This window comes from Lissotriton vulgaris, chromosome 4_1 (assembly GCF_964263255.1).
Source record: "Lissotriton vulgaris chromosome 4_1, aLisVul1.2, whole genome shotgun sequence".
In the NCBI taxonomy this organism is placed as follows: domain Eukaryota; kingdom Metazoa; phylum Chordata; class Amphibia; order Caudata; family Salamandridae; genus Lissotriton; species Lissotriton vulgaris.
Genome location: NC_141691.1, coordinates 1,464,430,897 through 1,464,456,434, shown reverse-complemented (window position 1 = coordinate 1,464,456,434; position 25,538 = coordinate 1,464,430,897). Strand labels below are relative to the sequence as shown.

Here is a 25,538-nt window from a genome sequence, read left to right as displayed (position 1 = left end):
CGACCGGGCGGAAAACCGGTGGACGGTCTTCCCGTCCGCCGCGGTACCCCCCGCCATGCTAATATAGTTGGGGGGAATGGGTGGCGGGCGGTGGCGATCCGCCCTACATCCTAAAGCACCCCTAGGAGTGTATTTAAAACAATTAGAGCCCCTTCAGGAAACATTGCTAAGATGGATTTGTTGGGCAATAGATTACTTAGCGACTTTTCCTTGAATACGGTCCATCCTTTGGTACTCCTTTCTGAGGTAGACATTAAATGTTTTTTGGCGAAGTTCTTCTTATAGCGGACTTAATATCAGTTCAAAGATTATTAGAACCGGGCTCTTTATCAATATAAGTCCCTTATTTGAGAGTTTTCCCAGATGGATTAGTTCTCAATTTGGGACCAGATTTCTCTCCTAATGCCATTTGTACCTTCTATCAACAGCAGGTTAAACTTCCTTGCTTTTTTCCACACCTATCTACACTTGAGGAGGAATCTATTCATGTGTTAGATGTATTGAGACCTGTTAACATATATTTAACTACATCAGAAGAATACAGGCCGAGTGAGAATCATTTTGTAAATTTTGGAGTTTTTAGAGAAGGGACTTAGAAATTCTACTGCAACCTTAAATAGGTGGTATAAAAGGGGGTGGAGCAGATCCTCGATTCCTTTATCTTTTGTTCCTCAAAGAATTTCCCTGGTATGAGATATAGAGTACATTCACACAGGTAATGGCATGGGATCACTGACAGAATATCGAGGAGAAGAATATCGAGCTTCCACAATATCGAGGTGAAAATATCGAGTGACAGAATATCGACTTCCTATCTACAAACCGGTAAGTACAAAAATACTGAATCCTTAATATCGTTGTTAATAATATAGTTTGCTAAAATATTGACTTTTTTAAATGTCTTAAAAGTAATATAAAATTAATGAAATAATAACTATAATTAAGTAAAACATTCTTAAAAAGATAAAAATTAATAAATAATAAATGTAATGTAAACAAATAAACATGCATATTTAATTTTTTAAATATATATTAACTTAATATTATTAAAGAATAATCAATATTTAAAACATAATGTAAAATATGTTTACATATATATATATATATATATATATATATATATATATATATATATATATATATATATATATATATATATATATATATATATATATATATATATATATATATAAAAATAAGCCGACAAAATAAATGTAAAAATAAATTATACATTATAAGTTAAAACATTAAAATAGATAAAATTACTATTCCCACTCCAGGGAGTGAAACAGTAGGGAAAGTGTTGGATAGCGGGTGGGTAAATATCACTATTCCCACTCCAGCGAGTGCACAGTAGGAAAAGTGTTGCTTAGCGGGTGGGTAAAAATTACTATTCCCACTCCAGCGAGTGTAACAGTAGGGAAAGTGTTGGATAGCGGGTGGGAATTTTCCAAAATTAATTTACCTCCCTCCATTTTCTCCTATAAACGTCACCTACAATATTATAAAATATTAATACATTTACATTTATATTTAACAATTAATTAACTAACATAACAATTACCAATAAAATTAATAACCATCAAATCTAAATTGATTCACACAATTAACATTATAAAATAACTTTTAATAAATATTATATAAAAAAGAATACAAATGACATTAAAATTGAATTACTTTTCACCCTACTCGCCTATCAACCCTCAATCTGCTCATAAAAAAGTACACAATTAACATATTTACACATTATTAATAATTAATATCTAATTAGTTACCAATCAATCCAAATAAATTAACACAATTAACATAATTACCAATTAATTATTAATTCTTATGGATCAATTTATAATGAATTAAAAATATAAATTATTAAATACTAAATTATTAAATTAAATAATTAATTAATTAATTTCAGTTAAATTACTTCCCTATTCCCCTATAAACCCACAACCCGCTACAGAAATAAATTACGCAAAAAGCAAATAACATATAATTAATTAATTATAAATCATTCTTAAAAACATATTATAATTAAATTACTTCCCACCCTATTCCCCTATAAACCCACAACCCGCTACGGAATTAAATTACGCAAAAATTAATTACCATAAAATTCATTACTTAAAAAAAAATCAAACACACATTTCAAAATATAGACATACTTTTAACACAAATACTAACATACAAAACACAAAAAAAAATCAATTTTATTAACAACGATATTTTGACAATCGATATTACTAACTTAGATATTAATAAAATCGATATTTCTTACCTGCATGTCGATATTTTTAACCACTATATTTTTGCAAGTCGATATCCTGTCCACTCGATATTAAAACTCGATATTTTGTCCATTCACTATTTTTTCCCGATATTATGACTAATTAGCAATGGCATGCTCATGGGCTGAAGTATGTGGAACATCTATTATAGATATTTTCAGTGCATCTACATGAACGACTCCTTCTACATTTGTCTCACACTATAGGCTTGATGTGGGACACTCATAGTCTGTTGAGTTTGGTTCTAGAGTTTAGCAGTCACTGTTTCCAAAATTAAAACCTGTTCTCCTTTTTCTTTTGTTCTATTGAAAAGACGCTATTAAATATAAGATTACAGCATTACTCAGGAGTTGTCTCTATTTTCTGAGAAGTGGGTTTCAATAAACACTCTACTGTATTTTCAAAGCAGGGACATTGTCAAGATTTTGGGGGGCCTAGGCCAAACGGATGTTGTGGGCCCCTGTTGAAAACAGCTTTGAGTTTATGATCCAATTTCAGCTTTTTCATGCTCTCTTTAGCAAGCCCACTGATAATGCATAGACACACTTGTCCACATTTTAAATGTGTTTAAATCTAGTATTCAGGGATAGTGACTTGTGTTACCAATATTTAACTCAGCAGCAGCTCACTAATATTACTGCAAATGATTTCTGTGAAGCCCTCCCATTTCTCCCATCTGAGGTCCTGTTTTGAGCTCAAAGAATGTTTTACAGTTGTTGCATGAAACATAAACACATCGCTTCTCTTCAAAATGTCCCTAATAGACTCTCACACATCATCCACAATAAAAAAAATTAAAGGAAAAGGTATTTAAAATATTTTTTTTAAGAATTACTCAAGGTCATCAGGAGAAGGGTATCTGAAGAACAGAGCTGACACTATAAAGCCCCCCCTCCCCCTGAAAGATTGGGACCAGAGCCCACTTTGCCCATTCTTTAAAACGTCACTGCTTCAAAGTAAGTTGATGAGGCAGTGACGCAATTACTTACTGGTAATTTCACTACCTTAACTTTATGCGTGGAAAGTGGTGCCTGGAGGTAGATGAAACACGTCGACGTAGAAAGTATTTGTATCAGAAAGATTATTCCGAGTAATGAAGATTCACGGTAAGTAATTGCTTTATTCAGTCACAGAGCCTCGCTCTCACCTTGGAGGATACAAGACTGGCAATCAATAAAGAACGCTTCTGGTGAGGCAGGCACGCGCAGCGCGTCGGACGGAGCTGGCGTCAGCTGTCACTTGACGCACAGGCCATTGCGAAATCATTTGTTGTCAGGAAGTGATGCTGGACTATATTTTAAGTCTCTTGCTGTAAAACCACAGGGCCTTGTAGATTGTTGGAGGTTAGTAGCTCTTGTTAATTTGATCAAGGCTGAAGTTTACCGAGGGTAAAGTAAACAATGCAAACTGCAGACACCATCAGTTTCCTATGGGCAGTGGAGTGTAGTTTGTTCCATTTACACTTCACAACAACGTCTGATGGGCTTTGTCAGTGCTGCACAGAGTAATTAAACCTGAAATCAATAGCAGGCATTTGTCATGTTTACAGCCGCGCTTTCTGCTGGGTTAAACTCATCAGTTTAGTGCCGTTCTGTTTTACTGCAGAGACACGCTCCATTATTTCTTCAGGTACAGTTGAGATATTCAGTTACATGTTCAATAGTTTGAATGCCACAGTAAGATTAAAAGGGGCAAGCAAAATGGACAGTTTTTGTAATTTATTTGCCGATTTTCGTGAGCGCGGTTAGTTTTCCATTTTCTGCCTCCTACTCTTTTATGGAACCTTTAATGTTCTTTCTTAATACATTCGCTCCCACCCAATAGCGGGAGAGCAGGTGGAGCGTGCGCCAAGGTACCATATCCAGGGATCATGTGTGTTGACTGAGCTGAGCTTGGCTATTGTGGGCCCTGGCATGGGAGACTGCGCGCGTGCTAGGCTTGTGGGAAGCAGTCTGAGAATCAGTGCTACCTGGCCTGACCACAGCACACCTATTCTGGAAGAGTCAGCACGGGTTGCGCTTTTCATACACATTTATTGCTCATGCTAAATCCATCACATTCATTTTTGAAAGTGCATTTGAGAGTTTTTTTGTGTTGTTATATTTTCCAAAAGCTGGAAACAGTCTTTTTATTACACATCCTGCTCTGCTTTTTGTTGTGGGATAAGGTAACCTTTCTGAATGTTCCAGTAAGGTTGGGCAAACTGCTGGAAAACATGAAGTGGACAATATGATGTTTGCATGTCACTGCCCTCTCGGTTGCTTTAGATTACAGGGTCTTTGGATGAATGTATAAATGGATTTTCACAAGAATGACACGTTCCTATCCGCATTTGTAAAGCTAAACCCTTCCAACACCATTCCAATGGTTTTCTCTTCCTGACCAGGCGAGCCAGGTACACCATGTCAGCCGCAGATGGGAAACGTGCCCAAATACCCTCTATGAACTCGGAGAAAGTGTTTCAGGGACATTCTCTTCCCAATTGTAGATCCTCATGTTAGTGGTCTGTCTTTCGGGGCATAGTGGGACACAACATTTGATGGGCGTGGCAGGTTAAGGTTTTCTTTGAGAAGTCAGAAGATAAGTATATGGGGTCTACGAAGTATAGGGGGTCATCTATCTACAAACACTGTCAGACTGAGTCTGTCCGAGTGGGTGTAAAGGTCAGTTGAAGAAGGTTGAGTGATGCTTCCTGGGGATTGCGTGAAGGTCTCTCAGCAGTAGCATAGCATTTCTGAGGGTAGCTGAAACTTAGGGTTGGATTATTAGGGCTGGCACTGGGTGTTTGTGCCCTGAGTTAGGATCTTTGAGGGCCAGATGTGGGTCTGTTTTAGCTTGCTGAGGCAGTATGAGGTTCAGCTAATGGCCCTTGGGAGATAAAAGATTGTTTGTGATGGCCATAATTCATATTTTCTATTATCCCATTGATGGGTCCTTGTTAGCCAGACACCAAAAAGTGACTCAGTTACTTGCTTAATGATTTTTATCCTACTGTGATCCAAAGCCAAAGTCCATATTTTCCTTTTCAGGGACCTGATGGGCTTTATCTGATAGAAGCCACCTTGGGTTGTAAGGTCATTAGTAGCAAATTCAATGTGAAAGCAAAAAAGTAGTCTCTCCATCAAGATATGACTGTGAAGAGATGTAATACCCCTTCAATATTCTTACAATGCCCCCCCTAGAACCTGAGTGTGTAGATGACCCAGCATCTCTTATCTCCATTTCCGCCCTACATTCTCTATGACTTTCATCATCTTATTATGCTAAAGGCATCACATGCTGGATTATATGTAGCCAACATATAATTCACCTACGTATACCATGTAAACAATGACACCTGTTTAGACCAAGACTTCTCTGATGGTACAGAAGGCAAATTTGTTGTAGTTCCATCCCTATGTTGGGTGAAATCTGCCCTGCGATGCAACTGTAGACACACACAAATCATTCTGACGGCAGATTGATGAGTTCCAACTAGAATGTCTGCGGAGAAGCAGTAATGAACATTGGTATATTATCGATCTTGTGAACCATGATTGCCGCAGAAATTGATACAAATTTCAGAAATGATCACACTCAATCAAGCCGGCTACCCTGCCCCATTCAGAAAGATTGAAACAGGTTCAAGGCTATTCTAATTTCTCCTCTGGCATCAGTTTACAGGGTGGATGCCCCAATCGCTATTGTGTTTCAAGTACTGAAAGTACTGTTGCCTCATGCAGACGGATTTGTGGGTATTTTGGGTATGGCTAGTCTGAGGGAGTCAGAAAACTGTCTTCTGTCTTCCTCTTCCCAACAACCCTCTCTCTCCTCTTTAGAACAGCATTCTCTGGCTCGACAGGGCAAATTCAATTTTTTTCAGTAAAATGACTCACCAGCCTTATGTAAGTATTGCCACTTATGGGGGCAGATAAACCAACCATGCTCTCAGGGCCTGGCTTTAGCTGATTATAGGAATCTCCAACTAAGACTACAGAGACTCATGCACCTAAAAAACACCAGCCTGTTGTTCATGAGACCTTCCTTCTAGTTTAATTTTCGAATGGGATGGAATATGCTCCCTACGCAGTATGAAGCGCCTACCTGCTACCCACTTCCGTCTCAGCACCTTAGGACAGCACTGGTTGCCTGCTTCACCCATTACATGTGCAATCATGGGTGCCCTCTCTGGCCGTCTTTTATCAGCCTGATTGTAACACTGGATTCAGGTGGTAGATTGTGGGAATAGGAAGATGATCCTAGTTTCTCGGATTAGAAGATGTATTTGTCTGGAAAGTCAATAAGTTGAGGGGGATGTAGTAGGTTGGAGGAGGTGAAATCCTTGGCCCAGCCCCTCCATCACTCTCTGTGTGCTACTCCCGTCTGACTGTATGATTTTCTCCACTGGCCCTGGAAGAGTATCTTTCCTTATAAGGCAGGTATATTTTATGGGATTTGCACCCACACGCTTATACAACCCAATTATGTGTCAGCTATGGGAGAGGATGTTGTAATCTTCCAGTTCCCGTTATTTATGGCAGGCTGGTCTCAGGTCTAGCAGTCCCTGGGTTTTACCATGCTTACTCACTTAACAGGCCATATTATTTTCAGTGCTGTACCAGCGCTGAGAGCGGTCTGCGTGTTTCAAGCGCTTCAACGTCTCGTCAGGGGTAGTGTGCGGTATATACATGCAAATACAATTTCTTTTTGGGGTCTTCAGTGCACACATCAACTCAAAATACAAAACATGGTTCGACAACACAGGGCAGAAATTGTCTTTTGGTGTTTTCAAGATCTGCTGTCAACAAAACATGCACTAATTCTGAGTTTTTTTCCGAGTTAATATATGCGCTGAAGATTCGCAAAAGAAATGCACAGCCTCCTTCTGGGCTGGCGCACGGAAGAAAACAGGGTCATCATATGACCCCTGCAATATGTTGTTCTGGATCAGGGGTCTCCAACCTTTTCTGTGATGGAAGCTACTTATGTTTAATGGAAATCATCCTGTGTTACTAATATTAGTGACGTAGTAGTGACCACCCCATCCAAGATTGTCAGCAATGATCACATCAGTGCATGAGGCAGGGCATTCTGTAATAATGTGAAAAAAATCCTCTGAGAATTTGAAATTATCGAACGTGGGTAATACATAAAAGCCATAGCTGCAATCCCCCTGGCACTAAGGTGATGTGAGTAATAAACCTCCCCAACTCAATAATAGTTTAAAAAACATTTTAAAATGCAACTAGTTTTTGCCAAACATCAGCTTATGAGTTCTGAAAATAGACACATTTTCATCTTTATAACATGCTTTCAAATTTGAGCATATATATGGCTTCTATATTATTAGGCTGGGCTGAACACAGGAGAGCTACTCACAGGTAGCTGCATTGGTACTAGTAGCTCACGAGCTACTTGTTGGAGACACCTGTCCTGGATTGTATTTCAGTAAGTGATTAATTCCTTCAATCATGGCGTTCCTAACCAGGCATCGCTAGTACATTTGATTGCAATAGTTACTGCATCTTGAATTCTTTTGTTACAAATATCTATGAAGTTGTTCCAGTAGATTACAAATTCAAAACAAACTACACTATAGGCTCTTTTCAAAATCTTTATAATCATTTTTGTACAGCAGCATGTTAAAAATCCATTCCATTTTTTGAGCTCGTAAGATTTGTAAACTAAAGAAGCACAATGTATATCCCCTAATTAAAAGGGGATGGTCTGCAGGTTACATTTTATATTTTGTAATCATGCTCTATTCTCTTTGCAGTCAGTGCTGGATGTAGACCTGATAGAAAACCGGAAGTTAGCCAGCAAATATAAAGCTCTTCAAAGGATATACCTGCATAAAAAAGACAAACTTTTGGATGAATTTGAGAAAAGGGTGACACTGGAAGCCTCTGTTAGAGATCGCACACAGGTAATGACAAATATTGTAATTGTCGCCATCCTATTAAAAGCGATGTAGCCTAATGTAATGCAATTTGAAGGCGAATAGCGCTAAAAGACATCTTGGGCGTTAATGACTTGAAATGCGTAGCTTTTACTGTGTGTTTTAGCCCTTTGATCTTTTAAGTGACATGGTTAGCATTTGTGTACTCCTCAAACATAGTAACTGTTAATACATTAGAAGGGAAGCACATCGAACCACGTTTAGTAGGAAATGTAACAATTAAAAATGTGAAAATGGTACATCTGATTCCTGCATAGAGTATTTTTTTAATTAGACCGTTTATATTCACCTATTTATAATGTGCGTTCTGTACATTAAACTGACTTCAGTAAACGCTAATGAAAAATATGGTAAATAATTTGTTTAGATCAGCTGATTTGTTAATGCTGTGCATATATGAGGCTTCCTTATTCGAATGTCTTTTACCAGGACCAAAATTCAAATTGATGATAGAACAGTGTATTGTATTCTTTTTTTAAAGTTTTGCAGTTTCAAGACCTCTAATCTATCTGGCGTTCCTCCTGCCAAATACTGCACCTTCTTCTCAGCAAGCATGCACACAATCAGGGTCTCCATTCTCAATTTTCCTGACCTCCTTGTTCTCCTTTTTTGTTCTTCCTGAGACCTCCACTTCAGTCTGCCCCTTCCTTTGCCTACCTTGTAGCTTACCTGCACTGAGGAAAACATCTCCAGTTGAACCCTTCAATTCCACTGCTCCCCAAATTCTAGATTTCTGTCCCTCTCACATACTCTTACAAATGTTGAATTATAAACTTCCACCTGCTTACCAGCCCTTACCCTATTTTATTTTGAATAGCAGTGGCAACATGCATAGCTGACACACCTTTAGGTGACTGTAAAAAAAAGCCAGTCTACTTTTGGAGGTTCCTCTTGTTTTTTTATTTGAAAATCCTGTTTTGTGATCTCTGCTGTAAGCTAAAGTCTCGTGTACAATGCCACATGCTCTTAAAAAATATGCCTAATTCCCTGTGTACAGCTCCAACTGCGGCATCCCCCTCTTATTTATTTTAGGATACTAGGCTGCCAATGAGGGCCATAGGAATAGTAATTCAGGCGACGGTGTTATCGCGTCTGGACTATGCCAGCTCTCTTCTGGTAGGGACCAATGTGGCAGAGGTTACCCGCCTCCAACGCGTTCAGAACGCCGCGGCGAGAGCCATAGTGGGCTTACCCCGTACATGTTCCGTCTCCAGCACTTTGAGATCACTGCATTGGTTGCCTATCAGGGCAAGAATCCAGTTTAAAGTGTTGTGTTTGGCGTTCAAGATTTTGAGAGGTGGGGGTCCTCAAATTCTTGCGGACCTTCTGTCCTGGTATGTGCCTACCCGGCCCCTGAGATCGCTGGGTTAAGCACTCACTGTGATCCCCCGATACAGGCTGTGTCGGGTCGGTGGTCGATCCTTCCGGGTCAGAGCGGCCGAGCTCTGGAACTCTCTTCCAGTAGAGATACGGTTGCTAGATGACCTTTTAGCCTTTCGCAAAGCTGTAAAAACTTTTCTGTTTTAATAAATTCGCCTCTGTCTTTCTTTCTGTTATGTTCCCTGTAGGTGTTGCATATTACCTGCCATGCGCCAGGACGCCCCTTTGCTGGGGCAGCTGGGCGCAATACAAAAGACTGTAACATAACATAACATAACATAATAACTGAGCCCTGTTAGCATTTTTTATTGGTGTAGTACACTGCACTTTTGAGTAAGTTTACACTTTTGAGTACGTTACCACTTTTGTAGTAACTTTTTGAGTAAGTCCAGAATTACACAAGGCCAACCACTAGTACTGCACCACCCTTCCAGAGAAAATAATGGAGGTAGGGACCTAAAATAAAACATTATTTAAAATAGTTAAAACTTAAAAAAATATACATTATTGTTAAAAAAATGTATAAAAATAGTACATATGTATTATTTAATTATAAATATTTAATAGCCTATTTTGAATAGTTTATCAAATATTGTATATTTACATATGTACTTATTTTAGATATTTGGTTAAACATTTTAATAATAAATAATGCATATGTACTGTTTTTATACATTTTCAACATTCATTTTTATTTTTTATATTTTCAACAATTTTAAATATTTAATGTACAATGCAATGTAATTTAATGTAATATTATTTCCTATGGGGTTTTATTTTAAGTCCATACCTACATTATTTGCTATGGAACGGGTTGCATTAGCAGTGGTTGACCTTGCGTAGTGCAGAAGTCTACTACAAAAGTGCAGTTTGTGAATACCAAAAAGTAGCAAAACTGCCAACTTGCTCAAAAGTGTAAGTTACCTTTGTGAATCAGGCCCTCACCTCTGTATTTGTATTTTAGCTATCTATTTTAATTTAGTGACATTTGAAACATGCAATATTGTGTGCCTAATTCAAGAGTAGTGATGTACTGAGATTACTTATGCAATTGTGATCTTGAAACCTCTTCTCTCTTGTCAAGAAAAAAGAGGCTTGAGCAGGTCCCAATTATGAATCATCACCTACACTCTGTAGACAGGAACCCTCTTGGTCAATAGGAATAGACAAAGTGATGTATTGAGTAGAGACACAAAACTCAGTGACAACACTCAAATGTATACTGATCCCTTTCTTGAATCCTCTCTTGGAAGAGAATTTACCTTTCATCAACCTGGCAATGATATGCTGAAAAAAAGCACGAAGCTCTAAAAGTATCCTTACAAGCTATGAGAACAAACCAAAACCAAGCATTTTGCCTGGTAGCAAAAAAACAGTAATTGTTCTTGGCCCAGCTGATTCATGCCATGTTGTAAAGACATAATTTCTGATGTACCGGTGATTTTTATATTAAGGATTAGTTAGCAGGAAAAAATTCCCATAATTTCCCTCTCATACACTGCATCCAGAACTGAGAGTGCATCAGCAATTCCACCACTACGGAAAGCCTCTTGGTACAGTCAATATCATGAACTGTGGCCCACCTATACCTCTTCACGCTGGCCCTATGTGTAGCACAGTACTCCAACCTTCATAAATGTTGGGCTTGAGAAGCAAAAGAGGCTGGCGGTGTGCACAGAGTGTAGCCACTGCCCAGATAGAGGCAGTGCATCCCCGATGCACACATTGTCTAAGACATTTACATAAAACCAAGGATGACTACATGTTTCGTAGAGCCACGGAACTTTCACGAGACTTGCAATAGTGGTGGCTTCCAAACTTCTTGGCCGTACATGCTTTCAGAAGCAGAAAAGGCTGGAGTTGTGCCTAGAATGTCAGTGCTGCCTGCAAAAAGACTTTGCATCTCTGCTGATTTTGCTTTATGAGACACAAGAGTTGAGCCAAATGGAAACATTGTTGTAACTGAAGCACAATGTTTTACCAAAACATTTCTCAAGGAAAAGACCTAGAAGTATATGTCAAGGTAAAGATCTGATAAAGGACACTTAGGGGCCGAGTACAACTGCCATCTGTTGCTGAGGTCCAACTGACGCATTACAATGCGTGTGGGCAGAGGCAGCAGGCAGATGGACCGTCCGAAGCCTTCTGAAAGGTTCAAAGAGACCTTTGTCAGAAAGCGTGCTTTATGTCAGTTTCTTGCAGCCATTCCATTTCGGCCTTCCCAACATGGAAAAGCTGTTGGAAAGTGACCTTGGGGGCCCCTAGCAGGGCCTCCTTCCTTGCTGGCCCTCCGCAATGAGGTCTGGGAGGCACCTATGGTGCCTTCCTAAACATCCCTGTACTGCCTGGTGCCTGCCACACAGTGCAGGGATGTTTTAAAACATCACTTTTTCAATGGAAGCTTGTGCTGCAGGCCTTTTCCGCCCGCCCCACAAGCTTCCATTGAAAAATTGATGTTTCCGATTGCCCTATGGGCATTTGCATCCAAATACTGTTTTCGGAAACACCGACCTAAGGTTGTGTTGTTCCCAATTTAGGGGCTTATTACGATGTTGTGCAGGATATCGTAATAAGCCCCTACATTGGAGAAGTCACTCTTCAGGAATGTGTGGCATGTATATGATATCCTAAGTAAGGCTATTCATGTGGAATAAAAGAATTAAGACTCAGAATCTTCTGTTCTCAAGTCTAACTAAAATATGCCTATGGGAAATAGTTGAGCTGCACTTTCAGCCATTGTAACACTGTAACAGCTTTTTGTCTGGAGAAGGTTCTTGTGGATTTTCTTTCATTTTGAAAGTGGAAAAATTGCTCCACTGTTTGTACAGGATTTTGCCCCATAGAATAGAAAGACTTGTAGGAACTCAATTACCTGGAGGTGTGACTTCTTTATAAGACAAATGAAGGATTGGAAGAAATCAGTGGCCCTTTGTGTGTCAGCTTCTGTCATTAAGACTGATTGGCCACCAGTCAGATAATTGCCTTTGTAAATAATGTATTGTATCCCTTTATTACAAAATAGGTTAAGAATTTGGCTGACCACCTCCTTAGAGAAAATGACAGATCAAAGAGCAGCAGAGTAAACTAGAAGTGGTCTTGTTTCACTGAAAAATTCAGATTTATCTGTCTGACAAGATGCAGTGGGATGTGGGAGTAGAAATACTACAGGTCACACAATGTCAAGACATTTTGTGAATGCAGGTTTCTAAGAGTGAAATTAGATCTGTACTGCTTTGTAATGTTCTGTCCCTTAAAGAGGTGTGTCTTTCTCTCTTTCCTAAATGGAAGCAGGGTTGGGAAAATCCTAGTGATTATAGGGATGTTGTTCCCGATCATTCAGCTTGTCTTTGCTTGTCTGTTACTTCACTCACCTGTAAAGTGCTCCGTTACCCTTACATTCCATGTTTCCACTATATAAAACGTTATAAATAAATAAAATAAATTATACATAGTTTGAAGATCTTGGTCACTCTGAAATCTCATGAAGGCTTTTGGGCCAAAAAGAAGATTCAATTGGCTTCCACAGAGTATTGATCCTAAAAACCTTGATTGATTCCCCCTTCTATAGTAGGGAGAATACTTCTTTCTTTGGGATGCCATCATGGATCAGGCAATATGGTTCCTGGGTTGGAAATTATCATAGTTGCTGGAGAGGTCATCATAATTCTGTAGCATATCCTCCTCCAGCTAAGCTCTGGACCTACCAGTCTTGACCCCTAAGACTTCATTTGTACAGTAAGATGAAGTGGCATCCCCACAACTGAGGGTAATCATGAGTGAGGTGTGGCTTAGTCACCCCTTTGGTAATTGCCAGAGGGGAACCAGGAGATAAACAGGCTATTTATACATAACTGCCATTATGACCTACCTCAAAATGGCTATTTATGAAACCTGAGAAGCAAGGAACCTGATCCTTAATTGGAGGGAAGGAGAAGTTAAGGCTAATTCTTGTCTTCAGCTTTCTTTGTAAACAGTTCATGGAGCTCATTGTTTTAGGCACTTTTCTGGTCTGCCTCTTTTGAGATGATGCCAGTTTCCATGGGCAGATCTCAATGGTTCTTTATTGTTATGCATGCCCACCATGCTGTTGCCTCAGCCCTTGCTGCACTTTACGTTGTTTCTCAACGGAGGCATCCTTTACTCTCCATGAATTCAGTAGATAAAAGAAGACTTCTCCTGCCTATATGCCCTAAACAAATCATAGGTGAATATACCTGTTCAATATGAACACAATTGCTATAGACTGTGATACAAATATTGCGCAATTCCTGTAATTTCCTCTTAAGCACCAAGCATGTTTTTCACCCTAATGTCACTTATGTACACAGTGTTTCGTGACTCTTGACTTTTAAAACATTGTTTTGCAGTGGATATCCTTTCAACCAATTGATGAATACTTATTGACTTAGGGACCACTGTTCATTTGAAATAGCCAATATGCTATGGTCCTGATAGATTTCAGGGTTCCCTTGTGTTAAGAACTGAAACAAAAGTTGGAACTAATTTAGCAATGTCTGTATATGCTGTTTATGAGTCAGCCCTAAGGAGAAGTTTATGCTGGTGAAGGATCCTTTCTATGCTCACTCAACCTTGAGGTTAACCAAGTCTGCATTTTTAGCAGCTCCCAATGGAATGTAAGAGAACTCAAGTGTTCTAGCAAGAATGGACTTGGCCCCCGAAATGATGAAAATACTTTGTCAATCTCTCCCAGAAGATGGTAGTATGATATTGATGTGGGAAACCAATATGTCCTTACCTCATTTCACTCTTTGATACACTACTATCAGCTCTCTATCACAGAGCAGTGGGGATATACTTACGTGGGGCAAAAACACTTATCATTATTAGAAACATCACTTTAGTGGCAATCTGTTGGAAATTGCCCTTTTTGCAGGGTTACCCTAAACTTTTTGCCTTCCCCCTCCTCTTTCTCTGACCTTCTTGTTGGTCCTACGACTATGAGCCTTTTACCACTGCTAATCAGTGCTAAAGTTCATGTGCTTCTTCCCTAAACATGGTAACATTGGTGTATACACAATAGGCATATTTAGTTTACTTATATGTCCCTTATAAAGTGGTATACCATATACTAAGGCTGGGGGGAGCTGCTGGAATTTCACTTCGTGGAATTCTACAGAGTTACTGAAAAACTCTGCACAATTCTGCGGACTTCCATGGGCAGAGTGTATCAGTAAAGTGCATGCATGGGCAGAGCATCGGTAGAAACAGTAAACACATGGGGGTGCCCAGTAGGGAAAAAAGCACCTTCACCAGTCAGCCCCTTCTTGTTCAGTAGTACATCCCTGTAAGCAGCCTGCAGGGCCACACCATTCTTGCTGAGGTTACTTTACACAGCCATGTCTGCGCTGTAGGTGCCTCAGTCCGTAGTTGGTACCTCACTGCCGGGTGTGATAATAAGTCTGCACAGCAGCAGACCTACAGGTGCCATGGGTGGATAAAATACCTCCAGCTCCATAATGTGAACGCAAGAAAGAACTGTAGCAGTCGTTTTCAAATGGCAGAGATCCCTTCAATAAGTGCGAGAAACATACACTACACATAATTTAAACGGGCACCCAAACCCAAGCCCACATAGCAAATAAAAAATAGAATTTGCCACATCTTTCTTTCTGTTTGGTTACTCAGCTACTGAACTGCGCACATATGCTTAGATGTGTCACAAGGACTGCAGATACTTTTCTATTGCCTGCACCATATGCTCTGGTGATAGGCGAGTGCACCGGTAAACTCCGCTCCGCCGGCGAAGCGGAGCAGAGTTTTTGCCCAACTTCGCACTCAAAGTGAAGCACAAAATGGCAAAAACTCAACAAACTCTGCCGGTGGAGCAGAGTTTGCCGCCCACCGTTACCATATACCCAGGGCCTGTAATCTAAATCCTACTGGTTGGCCTGTAGCACTTATTGTGCCACGCACACAAGTAGCCTTTTCAAACCTGTCTCCAACCTGCCATTGTAGGGCCTGTGTGTGCAGTTTACTGCCACACAGACTTGGCATTTAAAACCCAGTGCCAAGCCTCAAACTCCCCTTTTAGTACACTTTCTTACCCCTAATGTAGTCCCTAAGTGAACCTAAGGCTGCAGTACGAGGCAGGACATATGCTTTTATGCTTTACATATTCTAGCAGTGACAAACCAGCTAAACTTGCTTGTCACAGATGTGAGGCCTACCACTCTCATAGGCTAGCACTGTGAATTCCCCTTATAAATCCTTAAGATGTAATTCATGATCAGAGAGGAGTAGCTTTATTATGTTTGGTATGGTTGGAATAGTAATGATTAACCCTCTTTAATGGTAAAGTTGGGTTTAACACTACTTTTTTAGAAATGCCATTTTTAGAAAGTGAACATTTCTCAGCTCTCAACTTTGTTCTGTGTGCCTGAAGCCTGTCCCCAATCCACATCTGCCTTGGGTGATAGCTACATTTTGCGCCTACTCTCTAGACTGCCACAACACAGGAAGGGCTGGATGCTACAGGGGATACATCTGCATTCATCTTCAAACTGATAACCATCCTGGGCTGAGAGGGGAGAGGTGGCTTACATTTACATTTGAATAGGCTGTCTTACTCTCACACAAAGGGCTGATTTACTCCCTACTGGTAGACTGAAGGCAGGGCTGGATTGGAAGAGATCCTTATGCACTTCTGAAGGCTCTTTTGCAGTCACCCCCTACATCAAAGGCATAGTGAAGTATAAGTATTAGGACTCTGGCCTTATCAAATCAGTACACTACTGGACCTAGAAGAAACTACGGTGGAGTAAAGATTGCTGTGCTGAAGGATTACCATCTTGCTGTTTCAAGGAACTGCTGCTCTGCCTGGTTAATCTGCCTTGCTGCCCGCTGACCTCTGCCCTGCTGCAATAACTAAGGACTCCACCACATTGACTCTAAGGGCTTGTTGGCTTGCTCCCTGTCCTTTCATGAGGTCTCAGGGCTATCAAAAACCTTACATTCTGCACCCCCTATGCATCACCACAGTAGAGCAGAGCCCGTCCTGCACCGCAATCGCTCCATTGCCGGACCATGTTTTGAGAGACATAACTGGACAGCACTGACATGGCTGGACAGCACACGCTCCACCTCCAGTGTGTGTTTTGGATCTAAGTACCATTTCTGCAAATAGAGCGAGGCATCTGAGCATAACCCCTCACACCATTTGACCAAAGAGGAACCCTCCTTGGCAGTTCCCTGATCACTGGTGAAGTTTGTGCTCCACTCTTCACGCTCCACCCCCAGCTCAACAACGCGGTTCTTCTCATGTCCTCAGCCAGAGTCTGTTGGCAAGCACCAGAGTCCGTGAGCGACACCAATAGCTCGATCATCAAGGTAGCGGGAGTGATGGGGACTCAGAGGGGAGATCGCGCTGCACTCCTGCAGCTAAGGACTTTTCTTTCTTGATTTCAATCCGACCCAAGTTGTCTTGGAGACTGCACTGTGCCTCTCGAAACTAAGTGCTTTGCTTCTCTGATTTCAGCACGACCAGAGTGTTTTTGAGGGTCAGCGCGGTACAGTTGCATTTTATTCCATAAGCTATCAGACCTAAGCAGTCCTTGTCGTATTGGGCTGCACCCCACTCAGCCGATTACACTCCCAGTGTTTTGTTTACCTGGATTGGACCTGTGCGATACTAACTGTGCGCCATGCAGTTTTGGGGAAAGCTCATATTCACTTCCTGCCTTCTTCAAGGCTGCTGGGAAACTGCCCAGACTATACGTGGAAATAATCCTTGGGGTGAACTTGTTAAATTACCGTAAAGGCTCTAAAATTAGCCCAGCTGATTTTGAAAGCACTACTGCGATATACTTACAATTGAATACCTCTTAATCTGTTGATAGGATTTTTGTCATTTTTGTCTTATAGATAAATATCTCCTATTTTTCTAAACCTGTTTGGAGTATTTTTGTGGTGTTTTCATTGTGTTACCCTGGCTGTGTGTTGCACCAATGCTTTACGCATTGCCTCTTAGGATAAGCCTGCCTGCTCTGTGCCAAGCTACTAGAGGGTAAGCACAGGTTATCTTTGGTATGTATCTGACTTGCCCTTACGAGAGTGGTGGGTTCTGCTTGACTTGGGTTTACAATGTCCCAAAACAACTGAATGTCAGTGCATTTCCAGATGGTATGGATAAAATGGTTCTCTTGATCACCACCTGAGCTCTGGAAACATTTAATTTTTCAAACCTTCATCTGTTATGTACAGAGGCAATAATTTCTATGGAGAATATTTTACTGCAACCACCTGCACCCAGTTCCAATTGTGACCCCTGTGAGAGACATGTTTTGTTTCTCTGCCCATTCCATATTATCTAATTGGCCCTAGTCTCTTTTCTCCATCAGGACCTGCTCAAATGCCTAATTGCCCCGAGAAGTCATCTGACTCTCTACATATAAATAATTTTTTTTCACAAAATGTGGTTTAACTATCTCTCTGCACAAAACAACTGTTTGAAGAGGTGTAGAGGGAAATAGGGAAAAATCCAAAAATCTTTCAGTAATTAGCTCAGCTCACCTACTCCATGTGTAATTCTTCAACCCACACACTTCCTGAATGGTCGTGGACTCCAATTGCGGTCACAGTCTCCCTTCAGGCTCTCCTTTCCAAGCTCTTCTTTTTTCCTTCTTTCCTTGCCATTCACAAGGCCATGGGTGACCGAAAAAGAGTCACTGTGTGGCGGCAGCAATCAGGAACAGCCAGCCCAGGCCCGGACTGGCCGTAGCGGGAACCGGGCAATCCCCCGGTGCGCCGCACGGGTGGGGGCCGGTTTTGGCCCCTGGTGGCTGTTTTTGGGGCAGGGACGGTTTTGCAGCATAGTTGCAAAATCGGCCAAAAACTGGCCCTGGCAAAGAGCTCAGCAGTACCCCCAACTCCCCGTGGGTGGGGGGTAGGTGGCCAAGCACTTTGCCAGGGCCAGATTTGGTTCTCAGTCTGGCCCTGTGCCAGCCTACCGCCTACCACTCATCTAAAACACTCCTGACAGTCCTCTGAGAAAACTGATAATTTCTTTGTGAATAAAAAAAAACAAAGTAGTTAAAAAACGAGGAGAGGAATGAACCTCACAGAATAGGGACTGAAAGAGGAGGATGGACAATAATGAACAAATAAGTAAAATGGCTTATGAGTATGTCTGAGTTATGGCTTTTAAAGCATATAGCAGTTACTACCCTATAGCACTCTACTGGCGTTAGTCTAATTGTTCATGACCAAAACAAAGTTCAAGAGTAAGTTTTTTCAACAAGCTTAGTAGTATGAGAGAAAGCTTTGTGCATGATTGTAGTACGTTCTAATATAGAGGTGATTGAACCAAAATAGAATGCCCTACCTTTGAGAAAAGGTTTGTTTGGGAACTATTTTCTACTATAGAGGTGATTGAACAAAAATAGAATGCCCTAGCTGTAATAAAATGTTTGTTTAGCAACCTCTAAGTTACCATTATGTTTACTGCGTAGGCCATGGGTTATAATCTCATGAGTAATGTTAGCATTTAGAAATCTAGGAGTCTGCTGGTGTAAACACTTGTACACTAAACAACTAAAACCAGGCACCTTTCCAAAACATCATAACAGCCACCATAACACCACACCTTTACCCAGCTAAGATATGCAGTACTTGGAGTAGGCTTAATGACAGGGTTCCCTAAAAATAACACGAAGCTCCACAACTTGACCCTACTATGCTTGGCTGAATTCACATGAAGCTGGATGACAATGGTTCCAAAGAGCACTGAATAGTCACATGGGACGTTGTTTCACCCAGTAGGTATGCAGCTTAAACAGAGCCTGATACAGTTGATCGAGTGGGCTAAATTGTCACTTTAAAGGCAATGTAAGCTAGAATTGACAATTAATTTTAAAGTAAAAGCATGGTTCAATATATGTTTAATTTGGAAATTGTCTCAATTCGAATATCTGACTATGCCCCAGTTTGGAGAGGCCTAGTTATTCTGCAGAGTAATAATAGGAAATTACAATGGAGATTTAATCATTCCTTCCTTTCATATAAGACTTTCATTACCACCTACGAAATATTGTCAAAGAATATTTTGATAATAATAATAATACAGGGGACAATCCTTTCTATGTTGTCTGGGATGCATTTAAGGCAGCTTCCAGAGGTTTAATAATTAGTTAATCATTTAGAAAAATATAAAACAAATAGTCTACATCCATTTTTGACAACATTAAGAGATTAGAACATAAATACTATACTTCAAAACATAATAAAGCTGATCTGGATGCATTGATGGTGGCTAAAATACAGTTTAGCAAATACACTACTGAAAAAACGTGGTGAATTCTTCTTAAAATTAATGTTAGGTATTATGGTTGGAGGAATAGAGCTGGTTCTTTATTGGCTAATTTTCTGAAGTGAAAAAGGAAGTGGTCTGCTGTGAAATCTATTGTGAATGACTTGGGTAAGAAAATCTTCAGCAATTCTGATATTGCTTCTTGCTTCACATACAACTTCCATATGTATTTTCTCCTGAGACTAGTCCTTCTGAGGTGCTCATTGTTTACTACTGCTCTAGGCTTAAGAAAAGGAATACAAACTATATAGATTTGTTTCCTCTAGATATGCATTCAAAACTGAAGATTTATATTCTGCTTTTAATGTTGTCCCAAAAGGGAAAGCACCGAGTCCAAATAGATTCACAGTAAAATTCTATTTGCAATTAAAAAAAAAAAAAATCTATTCTATTTAAGCTGATTAATCACTTCTCTTCTTTGAAGGGTTAAGTGGGTTCTTGTACAGAGGCTATCATTTGTATTACACCTACAAAGGATTGCGATCTTTCTTTTTGCAAGAACTACATACTTATTTCTCTCATTCATACTGATTGTGAAATATTTGCCAAAGTGCAGGCCTTTAGATTAGTTAATTTCATACCAGACATACCGGGCCTGGAATAGTCTAGTTTAGGTAAAAATAGAAACTTAGCCAATAATTTTTGTACTTAAAAAAATATATTATTACCAAAGCTTCTAAAATGGCCGTTCCAATTGCTAAACTTACTCTTGATGCAGAGAAAGGTTTTGGCAGAGTAAGCTGGCAGTTTCCTAATGGAAGAATTGAAATGGCATAGTTTTAGTTCCAAATTTGTAAAGCATATTTCACTACTGTATTTTTTTCCCACGTTGTCAGTTATAGTAAATGGAGTCCATTCCTCTTATTTTCCCCTTAACAAGGGTACTAGAAAGGGATGTTCTTTGACTCCTTTGCTCTGTATTTTTGCATTAAAACCATTTCTCTTTCAGATAAAACAGTTTGAGAATGTTTCTGGCTTTAAAGTTAAAGCTCAACACATTAAATGTACTGATTATGCAGATGATATTCTTTTGGGTTTATCCTGGAATATGACTAAGTTCAAATGCTTGGGGATCTGGTGTTGTAATTTAATTAGGAAAACTCTTAAAGTCAATACCGGTGAAATAGTGAGTAAAGTTCATTACCTTGCACAAAAATGGTCTCTTTATTTTTATCTTGGTGGGATCACATTGAAACAATGAAGATGATGATTCTCCCATTTGTGAAATTTTTTCTTATGATGATGCCAGTTAAATATGGTTTTGCTCCCTTAAATAGTATATTACGTAAGTTCCTTGGGAATGGGAAGAAAGCTAGAATTTCCCTTGATAGATTAAAAAATCCCCACATCTCTTGAGGTGTTGATTTTCAGGATTTCTCCACTTATCACAGGGCATTTGGAAGTAAACAAATGCAGTTGCATTTAGTGGATCACGTCTGCATCATTGGCAAGTTATAGTTCTATCTAGAGTGGGATTTGGTTTTGGCCTTTTTTCACAAAAAGATTGTTTTTATGTCTAATTCACACATGTTTTGGTTGCCTTTTACTGTAACACACTCTTGTACCTTATTGCAACCACTTATGGTTTCAAATGTATCAGATTTTGATCAGTTTGTTTGCAGTCCCATCTGGTATAATAAATTAATTAATAAAAATGGTAAAACCATATTGTGAAAAAAGCGGACAGATAGGGGTATTTCATGATTGCACAATTATTAAAAGATAACTCTATCAAACAAATTCTGGTTGATACTTACATATGTTTCTTTCTGTGCCGTGTTGTTTCTGAATTTGGGACTCGCGTTTGGCAAAAGGTTGAAGTTATTACCAATGCTTTCTCACCTTTTTCTATAGATAAACTTATTTTGAGAGGGGTACACTCTATTTGGTCTCCTAGCATATTGCTAGGAATACTCGTCGACCTCTTAATAGGAATTGTTTAACAGGTTATTACTTCTAACTAGAAATCCAAAGAGAATATTTCTATTAACTGTTGGTGGAATTTAGTATTTCGCAACCACAGATTGGACTGATTTAGTCTGCACTCCTACAGTTAGCATTTAAACGTGACAAACTTTGGTTTCCAATTATTCAACTCCAGTGCTATTTTTAATGCTAGTATCTCTTGACAGGACTAATCAGCTTTTTGCTATATCTATATTATGAGCTATTATTCATGTTATATTTCAGTTTCAATCGGATTTATTAGGATATTTTGTTATCATCTCTGACTATATTATAATTTTGTCTCAACATGTACTTGATATCCTTCTTACCTTCAACTTCCCACTCTTTTTTTTACTTCCCTTTTTTCTCCTTCTTGATTTCTCTTTCTCTTTATTTTAAAATATTTTTCACATCCTACTATGTTGTTGACAATAAAACTTACTGGCTTATGTTATGTTATGATTTATTGTTTTGATTCTTCAATTTTAAAAAAAGTTAAAAAGGCAAGGTAAGGAAAAACATGTAAAAAGAAATCTACTCCACAGACACTGAGTACGGTACTGCAACTTGTATAACATGTTAAAAACAATGTGTATTTGTGTTCTGGAGTGCTCTGCTTCTTCGTAGATTCACAGTTCTCTGCTGTACCCTTTGACAGATTGGACTTGCACTTCTGTATGCCTGTGTACATTTCTGAGAAGAATATCCCGCTGGGCCACGGTCTCCCACTGTCTCTTTAGCCATTTCATTACTGTCTCACTGCATTTAAATGAACAGTTTTTACAATGGATTGACAGAATCGTAGAAAAGCTGCAAAGTTTGACATTTAGTGGGCTGAGCACAAGATATAATTTCCTCAACACTGCCATTCTGCAAGGCTCTTGGATTGTGGATCTTACATGTGTTTTTATGTCATTCTCTTTGTCCCTTTTGCTTTGATCTGAAACTTATGTATTTATTTCAGATTTATACCTCAGTTCAATTATTTGTAATTCTGCTTAAATGCTTATTTAATTTACAAATGTGTGAAAAAATGACACCTCTAAACACTTTTGCCGCAACAAAGTATAGAAATGCACAGTATTAGGAGTATCTTGTCACACTCACCCGCTCACCAATTAGCAGCAATTATTAGCATGTGGTAGATAAAGGCATTATAACATGTCATCACCCTGAAGCTTCCCTACATACAGATTGGTGCTTATACATTACTCATAATATAACACACAGCTTCAACATATGCACTGCTACTCAACATATGCATTGTGTCAGTTATTTTCTTATTATTGTGCTGAACCCTTGTACCTATAAACCGTTCTTGTCCTGTGAGTTCTATTTTGATATGTGATTCTGTCTGTATTCCTATTTGACAAATGTATTGCAACTGTTACCTTCCTTGAATATAAGTTGCAGAAGGAGCAATTTTGTTGCATGTAAATTACTTCAAGATTGTGTTCCCTTGCTTCCCTAATGACCCCGAAGTTTCAGCGCCTTTTTATCGGTTCAGGAGTAGAGCATTGAGTGGCGTTCCCAATGTTTATGGTGTCTGACAACTTGTGCCATGATGGTATGGTGTTTATCGTTTTCCTCCTGTGCGGTCAAGATGTACATTAAAATGGAGTTTGCAGTTACAGAGATCACCGTTTTACCATAGACATTGTGGTGACTTCATTCAACTCTCATTTACGTGGTCACTCACAGCTCTGAAATAAGCAGATCCTGTAGGCTTCATGCCTGATTTCAGATTCATTTTCATTCCCTCATTCCTTAGACATCGACTCACCAAAATGCCTGTGGTAGTGGAAGAGACATCACGCATCCTTTGAATGAAATGACCGCAGGAAATTACATCATGTGACCCCAGCTTTATCCAGAAAGTGATGTCACATGACCGTAACCCTGATGACACCATGATAACTGACTTTGCTAAAGTTCCATAATAATTGCATGATTAATATAACAACACAATATGGGCAAATATATGTTTTCAATACCCACTCACATTAGGATGCTACCATAAGCTTTGAAAGTGTTGGGCAGTAATACTTGTCCTGATTTGTAGTGAACAAAATAAGTGAGTCAGCCAGACCTCTTCTGGGAGGGCTCAAAGGGGGTTCTTGCTGAGAACATTTAGAAAAAACAGGGTCACACTGTGCATTGAAAGCACTATTTTATATACATTTGCTAAAATGAAACACAGGCTCTGAAAGGGCTCTCATTAAATCATTAAATATTCAAGTCCTTTAATGGTGATCGAAGCCAAAGAAACCAGGCGCTCCTCAGGAGTTGACCCGATGTGTTTCAAAATGTGCTCTGTCAAACCCTGTATGTCACCAACTATCTCAGTTGTTCCAGGGCTAGCATTGTGCATAGGTGCCCTCCATATGCCATGGAGGTCCTTATGCCAAAAATTATATACATAATGCCAGTGCCAGAGTTTTTCCAAGGCTGCCTCATTTGCCAAGAATTACCTCTAGTATGCTAATACTATGCGATAAATTACCTCCATTAAGCAAGCGTCAGTTTTTTGTGTTGGGCGACTTTCATTCGGAGAATTGCCTGTAGCATACTAGTGCCAGTATTTTGGAATTGGTGGCACTCACATTCACCCTTAGTTTTGCTCACTCATATGTTGCCACTTACTCGCACACAGCGCAGCAAGATTCCTTGCGAGGCTATCCTGCACCAAAACCTTGTGAATGAGGCCCAAAGTTGTTTAACAAAGAACTGAGTTAGCAGGCCATCATTTGCTTTAAATTCTTCTCCTTTCTTATGCAGTTAATAATAATCTTCGATTTCATATATATTATGGACTATACTCTTCATCATTTTCCACTTACGTTTATATTGAGTTATTCAGTCTCTGTGATCTAGTTCTTATGCCCTACTGTCTATGACAGCATGTGTACTATGTTGACAACTATGATGAGATATTATTGGTTTTTCAACCTCATTGTTGGAGTCTCAATCTGTAATATGGTTCACATTGTGGTCCCTCTTTTTCTTTTTTTTAAATGAAAAAATATTTTTTAAATCACAGAGATAGCTACACCAACAACTGTGATCCATGTTATATGTTCAAAACAATATTAAGCAAAGCTAAAATAACAGTAGTTAGGATGGGACCCCTATACCATGTACGGTTGTGTCCCCTGCCTTGAGTGTCCTAATGCAAGTATCTGGCACCTGATTATCAGACTTTTGCCCACAGCCTTATGCTGATCTAGCATGCGCACAAAGGCCTAGCTTTATCCCTTGACATGAGTGAGGCCCTGTACTTGTTCTAGATCTGGAGTGGCGCACCAATTGTGCTCTTCTTTGCGACAGTTATCTGAGGTCCATGTTAGGAGTTTGCATGTATCGGTAGTGTCACCATTCTGTGTTTTAGCGAATCAGAGTTTATGACCAGTTATTTTATTTTGTGTCATGCCAAAGTTGTGTGAGTGAACCATGTGCACAAGATGGCGGTAACGTTGCTCTCACAGAAAGTGGAATATTGTTGTTGACACTTGTGACATTGCAGAGAGGGGACCAAGACACTGAACTGAGAGAAAAGCAGACAAAGCTTCCTTAGAAATTTTATTAGGACCTTTTGATGCAACAGGCTTCTGGTCAGTCCTCCATGAATGCAGCTTCTTGACAGATAGTGTAGTCAGAGTGTAGC

At 39.6% G+C, this 25,538-nt stretch overlaps 1 protein-coding gene across 2 annotated transcripts in view; it reads left to right on the top strand.

Moving 5' to 3' along the window:
- Positions 1-25,538, top strand: part of CCDC178 (coiled-coil domain containing 178) — a 1,232,457-nt gene that overhangs the window by 847,282 nt on the left and 359,637 nt on the right. For both annotated transcript variants that reach the window (XM_086966951.1, XM_086966950.1), the window contains exon 19: positions 8,041-8,190. In XM_086966951.1, the coding sequence (XP_086823077.1) occupies positions 8,041-8,190 (150 nt within the window). The remainder of the gene's footprint in view (positions 1-8,040; positions 8,191-25,538) is intronic.